We start from the raw sequence: 8908 nt of genomic DNA on the forward strand, positions 1-8908 counted from the left end.
CATCAGTGTCACTTTTTCTGCCTCCTCAGGGTCACTCTGACGTTACCATCAGAGCCTGCAGAGCCAGAGCTGCCCCTGGGCAGTGCCAGAGGTGGGAGGGATCTGCAGGGCAGAGCTGAGCCCCCAGGCCTGGGCTGGGCCCTGGCAGCACTGGCAGGGCCCAGCCCTGGGCACAGGGAAGCAGCTGCTGGCAGGGACAGCTCCAGGCAGCAGAGCCCTGGGCAGGCAGAAGGGGGGAAAGTTCCCCCAAGGCTGTGCTGGGATATTTCAAGTCCTCTCCAAACCCACCTATTGTTGTCTTATATATTACAACAGTTCAATTATCATTATATGTTGTCTCAGAGATTAAGAGTTCTGTTGTCTTACATTGTCTTGTATATCAAGAGTTCTCTTATCATTATTGTGCAAGGATTTCATACCCTCAGAGTTTCATACCTCCTCTAAGCACTGACTGTTCTTGGTCCTTGCTGCAGCCATCCAGTGACTTCTCTTTTATACCACTAGTTCTTATTGGTTACAAGTGTTGCCTGTTATCATCCAGCCTGTTTCTCATCTTTAGTAGTAGGGTGCAGCTGCAACTTGTTGGGGGAAGAGATTTCATTCTACATTACCCATACTGTGTCCTCCTACAACCTATTCCATGATTGCTTTTCTTACAGATCCCCATGCCAAGGCACAGCAAATGTCCAACAGCAGCTCCATCAGGCACTTCCTCCTGCTGGCATTGGCAGACACGTGGCAGCTGCAGCTCCTGCACTTCTGCCTCTTGCTGGGCATCTCCCTGGCTGCCCTCCTGGGCAACGGCCTCATCATCAGCGCTGTAGCCTGCGGCCACCACCTGCACACGCCCATGTTCTTCTTCCTGCTCAACCTGGCCCTCACTGACCTGGGCTCCATCTGCACCACTGTCCCCAAAGCCATGCACAATTTCCTCTGGGACGCCAGGGATACCTCCTACTCAGGATGTGCTGCTCAGGTATTTTTCTTTATGTTTTTCATTTCAGCAGATTTTTACCTTCTGACCATCATGTGCTACGACCGCTACGTGTCCATCTGCAAACCCCTGCACTACGGGACCCCCCTGGGCAGCAGAGCTTGTGCCCACATGGCAGCAGCTGCCTGGGCCAGTGCCTTTCTCAGTGCTCTCATGCACACAGCCAATACATTTTCCCTGCCCCTGTGCCATGGCAATGCCCTGGGCCAGTTCTTCTGTGAAATCCCACAGATCCTCAAGCTCTCCTGCTCACACTCCAACCTCAGGGAACTGGGGCTTCTTGCTGTTAGTGTGTGTTTAAATTTTGGTTGTTTTGTGTTTATTATTTTCTCCTATGTGGAGATCTTCAGGGCTGTGCTGAGGATCCCCTCTGAGCAGGGACGGCACAAAGCCTTTTCCACCTGCCTCCCTCACCTGGCTGTGGTCTCCCTGTTCATCAGCACTGGCTTTTTTGCCTACCTGAAGCCCCCCTCCATGTCCTCCCCATCCCTGGATCTGGCCCTGTCAGTTCTGTACTCGGTGGTGACTCCAGCCCTGAACCCCCTCATCTACAGCCTGAGGAGTCAGGAGCTCAAGGCTGCTGTGAGGAGACTAATGGCTGGATGCTTTCAGAAACATTAAACTGCTGCCAAATTTCTGAAAATCACTTGTAATAAAAGTCATCTTTGATACTTCTTGTTTGTTTAATTGTGGAGGGAGGGGTTCCCTTTATTTTAATTTTTTTATCTTGTCCACATAGAAATGTCATTGTTTGTGCCATTTCTCATTTTGTTTCTCTCCGCCTTCCCTGTGGTCCAAGACTATGTCAATGAGTGGTTGCGCTCTCAGTGGCATTAAAGGAACTAAAGGATCTCCCAACAAAGTTTTCTGCAGAGATGCACTTTGGCTGCCTTCTCTGGAGCTGCAGCAGCAATGTCTGTGTACAGAGCAGGGGGCAGATCAGTGCTGGCACAGCAGCTCTGCTCCTGGAGGCCACACCATTCCTCATCCAGGACAGGAGCCATTGGCCTTCTTGGCCACCTGGGCACACTGCTGCCTCGTGTCCAACCTGCTGTCCATCAGTCCCTGCAGGTCTCTTTCTGCCTGGCTGCTGTCCAGCAACTCTGTCCTCAGCCTGTAGCGCTGCAGGGATTGTTGTGGTCAAAGTGCAGGACCCAGCACTTGGACTTGTTAAACCTCACCTTGATGGATTTGGACCCTGGATCCAGCCTGTTCCATGAGGCCCCAGAGCGTCCCAATGGTTTCCACATTTCTATGAGGTCTCCCAGTGTCACAATATCCCTTTGTTTCCATGGGACCCCTTGGTGCCACCAAGTCCCTTGGGTCCTTGGGCCCCACAGTGTCACAATGGTGCCATGGTTCCCCCAGGCCCTGCAGTGTCACAATCCATGGTTCCATGAGGTCTGGCAGTGCAGCAATGCTCTCATTGCTTCCACAGTGTCACAATGGCCTCTTGGTCCCCACAGCCACCATGGTGTCAAGCATGTTTCCTTCATTCCAGGAGTCCCTGAGGAGCAGAACTGGCCCCTTGGTTCCATGGGACCCTGCAGTGTCACAATGGCCCCATCTGACACCAGGTCCTGCTCTGTCACAATGCTCTGCATGGTTCCACAAGGCCCTGTGGGGTCACAGTGGCCTCTTGGTTCCATGAGGCCTCAGAGTGCCACAAGGAATTCCTTGGCACTGCAGTGTCACAATGGAGTTCTGGTGACACATGATCCTGCACTGTCACCAGGGACCCTTGGTTCCATGGGGCACCATAGGGTCACAATTGTTCCCTCAGTTCCCAGAGTCCTTACAATGGAGCAATGGTCTCTTGATTCCATTGTCCCCAGGCTCTCCCCAGGGTCTCCTTGGTTCTGCAGTGGCATGATGGCCCCTTGGTTCCACAAGGCCCTGCAGAGTCACAGTGGCCTCTGTGGTTCCACCAGTACCCATACTGTCACAATGGACTCCTTGCTTCCATTCAGCCCCACAGTGTCACTATGGCCCCTTGGCTCTGTGCTGCCATGTCGTACACAGTGTCACCATGGTCCTCTTAGTGCCATCAGGCCCCACAGTGTCACAATGGCCCCTTGCTTCCCCAGGGCCCTGCAGTGTCACAATCATCAGAGAATCAACCAGGCTGGAAAAGACCTTGGAGAGCATCAAGGCCAACCCAACACCACCTTGTCACCCAGACCATGGCACTCAGTGCCACATCCAGTCTTTCCTTAAACACTTCCAGGGATGGTGACTCATCCACCTCCCTGAGCAGCCCTTTCCAATGCCCAATCACCCTTAGTGTGAAGAATATTTCTTAATGTCCAGCCTAAACATCCCCTGGTGCAGCTGAAGGCTGTGTCCTGCTGTCCTGTCCCAGTTCCCTGGGAAAAGAGCTGGACCCCCACATGGCTGCACACTCCTGTCAGGGAGTTGTAGAGAGTGATGAGGTCTCCCCTGAGCCTCCTCTTCTCCAGGATAAACAATCCCAGCTCCCTCAGCCACTCCTCACAGGACTTGTGCTCTAGAGCCCGCCCCAGCCTTGTTGCCCTTCTCTGAAGATGCTGCAGCCTCTCCATGTCCTTCTGAAATTGGGGGGCCCAGAAGTGGACACAGCACTCGAGGTGCTGCCCAACCAGTGCCCAGCACAGGGGAAGAATCACAGCCCTGGTCCTGCTGGCGACACCATTCCTGATCCATAGGAGAGCCAGGGGTTGGATGAGGGAAATGGCGGGGTGGGGATAGGAACAAAGTGTGATTGATTGTCAGCCATGAAGGGTCTTGACTTTCATATCTATTCAGACTGCATTTGAAGGGGTTAGGGGTCAATATCAACTGGACATTGCTGATACCAATCTATAAACAAGAAAAGAAAACTGGACAAAACCAGTTCTCTCTGCTTAGTTTTCAATATACCATATTCACTTTAAATACACCTCTGAAATCTGACTAATTAACCACAGAACAATTGAAAACTTCAAATTTTCCCACGGGGTTTTCTTGTTTAAATGTTTTAAACAAATGTTTAATAGCCTTTTTCACTGAATTCTTCAACTGAGTAGCTCAAGAAAGAAGAGGCCTCTGGAGGAGTAAAATTCATCAGCAACCTCCAAGGTGCTGAGGATCCATCCCCATCAGAGTGGCAATGAACAGAAATGGGCACAGCTTTGTGGCTGCCCCAGCTCTGGGATGGGCCCTGGGCCTGGAGCAGGAGCAGCTCTTGAGGTCCCCAAGGCCAGGGCTCTTGTGCTGCCCTGGGCAGATGGGATGGCAGCAGGGGCTGCAGAGCTCTCAGCACCTCAGGCCGAGGGGAGCAGGGCAGCCAGGGAGCCTCCTTTGGCCTTGGCCAAGCACCTTCCCCCATGGTTGGGGCTGAGTCCTGTGGCAGCTGCAGCTGCTGCTGTGCCCTTGCCAGGGGCTGAGGCCGTGGGGCAGTGGCCAGAGAAGCCTGGCCTGAGCAGAGCTGTGTGGCCAGAGCCAGCTGGGCTGGGCTGGGGAGAGGCCCTTGGTGCTGCCTAGAGCTCAGGGCACCTGGCAGAGCTTGCAGGGAGCTGGGCTGGGCTCAGACAGCCTGGCCTAGAAACCATCAGTGTCCATCTCAGCCTGGCTGAGCATGCAGGGACAGGACTCAGGCCAGGCCTTGTGGGGCAGGGCCAGCACCTGTGCAAGGCATTGAAAACAGGCAAGTGGCCCAGAGAGGAGGCTGCTCTGTGCCCTTGGTGGCGTGGACAGAGCAGGGAGGAGGCCCAGGACATTTGTCAGCACCAGCCTCTGTGCCCAGCCCTTGGCAGCCCTGGCTGCTGAGCCCAGCTTTGGCCTGGACTGAGTTTGGCTGTGGCCCAGCTCCATCGTCCTGTGGGGCTCAGGGCCTATTCGCAGCCATGGCCAGCCCTGGCTGCCTCTCTGCTGGCCCAGAGGCTGGCAGAGCCTGGGGCAGGGCTGTCTGTGCAGCCCCACAGGTGCCACGGGCTCTGCAGGAGCTGGCAGAGGCTGCCCAGCAGAGAGGCCATGGGGCACAGAGCCCCAAGGCTGCTGTGGGCACCACGGCACAGGGGCCGTTCCCAGCCGCAATGCTCCTGGCCTGGGCTGGGCCTGCACAGGCGCTGGGCCACCATGGCTGGGCCGGCACAGGGCCACCAAGGGGCCACGCAGCTGCTGCCAGGGCTGACAGCAAGGCCAGGCACACAGAAGCAATTGCTGAGCATGGCCTGCGCTGGCCAGGCCTGACTGTGCCAAAGGCAGAGCTCAGCTGCCCCTGGGGGCTGCAGGAACAGTCCAGAGCCCAAAGAGCCTTCATGGCTGGGCTGGAGACCAAGGCTGCAGCAGGGAAATGCAGGGCTGCTGTGGGATGGGGAGGGCATTGAATTCCAGCGCACACCTCAGCTCTCTGATGATCCCAGCACCATGCTGGGCCCTGTTTCAGGCTGGAGCAGAGCAGATGTTGATGGGACAGGGGCCCTGCAGGGCTGTCAGGGACCTGCAGCTTACAAGGTGCTCTGCTCTCCCTCAAGTGCTCTCTGAGTTATCCAATCCCAGCTGGGCATCTCAGGGCACAAGTGGCACACGGCACAAGCCATGAACTGGCTGTTCATGGGCACATAACTGATGTCAGCCTGGATAGGGGCACAGCTTTTATTACCTGTTAGTTTCATAATATACAAGCAAATCTTTATTATCTGGTTCATTTGAGTACTGTTAAGAAATGGCACAGTTTTCCCATCAGGAGCAGGAATTTCCTGGAGGTGTACAGATGGCAGGAGGAAAAATGCTGATCTTGCCTTCTACTGGTTTGACCAATATTTTCTTTATTACTTCCTCTCTATTTTCCTTCAGGTGTTTTCAGCTCTTCTGTTGAAAAGGCCATGTATAAGGACATCTCTTCCTTTACAGCAGGTGGATCTATGTACTTCTACTGCTCTCTCATTTCCTCCTCTAGATGCTCTCTGGTCATTCAAGTGCCTCTCAACTGACTGGCTTCATGCTTTGAGCTGGAAGAAATTGCCCAATATTTCTGAAGTTCAAATAAATATATAATAAATATAATCTTAATTGTGTTTTTATCTATCACAGAATTACCTTATGTCTTGGTCTAAAACTATTCCTGTACAGAAATCCCTTGGGGATGGTGGACATGTCAGATGCCACTGGGACATCACAGAGAGCTGATGAAAGAGCTGTGATGGTTGTTAAACTGTTCAAATATTCAACTTGTGTTTGTTGGCAAGAAACCTTTCTGTGCCTCTGAGTGTCACCAGTCCCTAAGCCCAAAGGACACAAACCTGATGAGTTGTGGTTCCCACTGCAGGGGCTGCACATGGACCTTGGCTCTGCACAGGAGAGCTCTTCGTCCCCTTTCTCTCTTTTCCTCCCTCTGGGCATGGAGGGAGCTCCTGACTTCAGCGTGTGACTCGTGTGTGCAATGAGCAAATCTGGGCAGAATTGGGGCAGGGAGGGTTTGGGGGGACATTGGGATCCGTGCTGGGCACAGAAGGTGTTTTCCATTGCTCTCAGGCTGTCTGCTGTAGAATGTGGATTTAATACCCAGCAAAGGAATGACTTTTGCATTTGATGGAGCTGTGCCTTCCCTTGGCTTTGTTGGCTGACAAGAAATGAACATCCCTCTGTGTCTTGGGCAGCTCCTTCTCCAAGGAAAGTAGGTGGGAGTTGGAGCCAAGGAGCTGAAAGCTGCAGGTGCAGCCTGGGCTGGAGGGAGCTCAGATTTGCACAAGGCTGCTCTGAGTGCCAGGGCTTGGATGGGGGAAATGGTGGGCTAGGGGTAGGGACAGAGTCTGATTGATTGTCAGCCATGAGGGGTCTTGATTTTCATATCTATTCAAACTGAATGAGGAGGTACTTGGATTCAGTGTCAATAGGAGACTGCACAGACTGATTTATGAACAGGAAAAAGTCCCAAACAGGACCTAAAAAATGTTTTCTCACTGTCTTTTTAAATATAAAGCATTCACTTAGAACACACTACTGAAATCTATCAAATTAACCACAAATATTTGAACACTTAAATCAACACTTAAATCAAACTCCAGAGGCTTGGGTTCTTAAGGTGTTCTGAATGTTAATGAGCCCTGGGACACTGAATTCCTGCACTCAAGAGCTCAAGGCTGAATAAGCCTCTGGAGCCGGAAAATTCAGCAGCAGCCTCCAAGGTGCTGAGGATATCAGCAGCCCCCACTGAGGCCATCCCTGCCCAGAGACCGTGGGGGAATGGGCAGACAAGAAGAGTGTCCCTGGGGCTGGGGCAGCACAACTCAGAGGCACCAGCGGCTCCAGCTGGGCAATGGAGTGTGGAATGTGGCTGGGAAAGCCCTGCCTGGGCTGTGCCAAGCAGGACAGACAAGCCCTGACTCCCATCCACTAAAAAACAACTCTCTCAATGAGATATTTAAAAGAAATTACAATTGTTTGTGTACTCTGAGATGGACTCTCTAGAGAAATACCAACAAGAGATTCTCAGGAGCTCAAAACAACAAATCAGCCTTTACTGGCAACTTTAGAAAATCAGACAAACTTTGCCAAAAGATTTATTATGACACTCTAGTGGGTTTTCATTTGTTAATTTAAGATTTTTCTAATCTTGAGATTTCTTAATTGATGTATTGATGAGTGTGGTGGGTTTTAGTTTCAGTTAATTATTTATGGATTTACTTTTATTACTTTTTAAAACTCCTCTATGTCAAACTATGCCAGATATTTGATCAACAAAAAACACTTCTAAAAACATTGACTTGGCCCATTCAACTTCACAGTCTAAGCCTGGTTAACTTAATGTTAATCAAAATTTGCAGGAGCACAGAAACAGAAGAAGAAGACATAGAAAGAGAAAGACAAAAAAGATACAGAGAAGCACACAGACAGCTACCACCTCCTGGATTCCAGCAGTGTTCAGATGGAAATTCCAAGAGGAGGTAGGGTCAAGATGTGTGCTTGCCTTGTGGTCAGCCTTAAATACCCCTTGGTCTTGCTGGACCCTTCCCCCAGGTGGGCCTTGGGCTCATTTGGTCCCTCAGGAGCTGGGCTGGGGGCTGCGGAGGTGGCTGTGGAGCATTGCCTGTGCTGTGCCAGGGACTGGCAGACACTGCTGGGCTGGGATAGAGGCTCTGGGGGGATTGGGGTTCCAGGGCAGGGCAGGGCTGGGGCTCCAGGGCAGGGCAAGGCTGGACCTGCCCCTTCCTCCCCCACACATGAAATGTTTTGAGCCAACAATCTCCTCCATTCTGTCACAACAGGGAATGTTGGAGGTGAAATCCCAATTCTGGCCATAGGCACCTGGCCAAGAAGGACAGCTCTTTTCCATAGGAAAGAAAGCACAGAATCTTGCCAAGTGTTTTGGGAACAGATGAGAGATGACCCTCATGAAACCACTGCCAGCCAGACTTGTCCTGGCAATATTCCTATGGGAACAATCCCTGGATATAAGGAAATTTGGAGGTGGGACTGCAATTCTGGCCATACCTGGAGCAGAATGTCAGATCTTTTCCATAGGAAGGAAGGCACGGAGCACCACTGTTTCAATAGTGGATGAGACCCTCAACATGCCAAGGTCAGCCTGACCTCTTGGGAGGTCAAACCAGCCAGACCTGTACTGTATTCCTTTGTTTTTATGGGGCCCTGAAGTGTCACAATGGTGCCTTGGTTCTGTGGGGCTCCACACTGCCACAATGGCTCCTTGATTACAAGAAGACCTGAAATGTCACAATGGACCCCTTGTTCGATGGGATCCCACAGTGTCACAGTGGCTCCCAGGTTTCACAATGGTCCCACTGATTCCAAGAGGCCTTGCAGTGTCACAATGGTCTCCATGGTTCCCCAGGCCCCACAATGTCACAGGACTCCTCTGTTCCATGAGCCCTGCAATGTCACAATGGACCTTTAGACCCTGGAGGTTTGCAGTGTCACAATGGTCTCATTTTGGCT

The 8908-nt window shown here is 52.1% G+C and overlaps 1 protein-coding gene across 1 annotated transcript; it reads left to right on the plus strand.

Moving 5' to 3' along the window:
• Positions 1–1063: 1063 nt before the first annotated feature.
• LOC128948638 (olfactory receptor 14J1-like) lies at positions 1064–5578 on the plus strand (the record flags this gene model as incomplete). The annotated part of the gene is made up of 2 exons (XM_054293402.1): positions 1064–1525; positions 5513–5578. Coding segments are annotated over 2 exons (528 nt in total), but the record flags the coding sequence as incomplete, so codon positions are not given.
• Between the last annotated feature and the right edge of the window lie 3330 nt (positions 5579–8908).

Source organism: Melozone crissalis, unplaced genomic scaffold, assembly GCF_028551555.1.
Source record: "Melozone crissalis strain CALT ecotype California unplaced genomic scaffold, PUWL_Pcris_2 ptg000140l_1, whole genome shotgun sequence".
Lineage (NCBI taxonomy): Eukaryota > Metazoa > Chordata > Aves > Passeriformes > Passerellidae > Melozone > Melozone crissalis.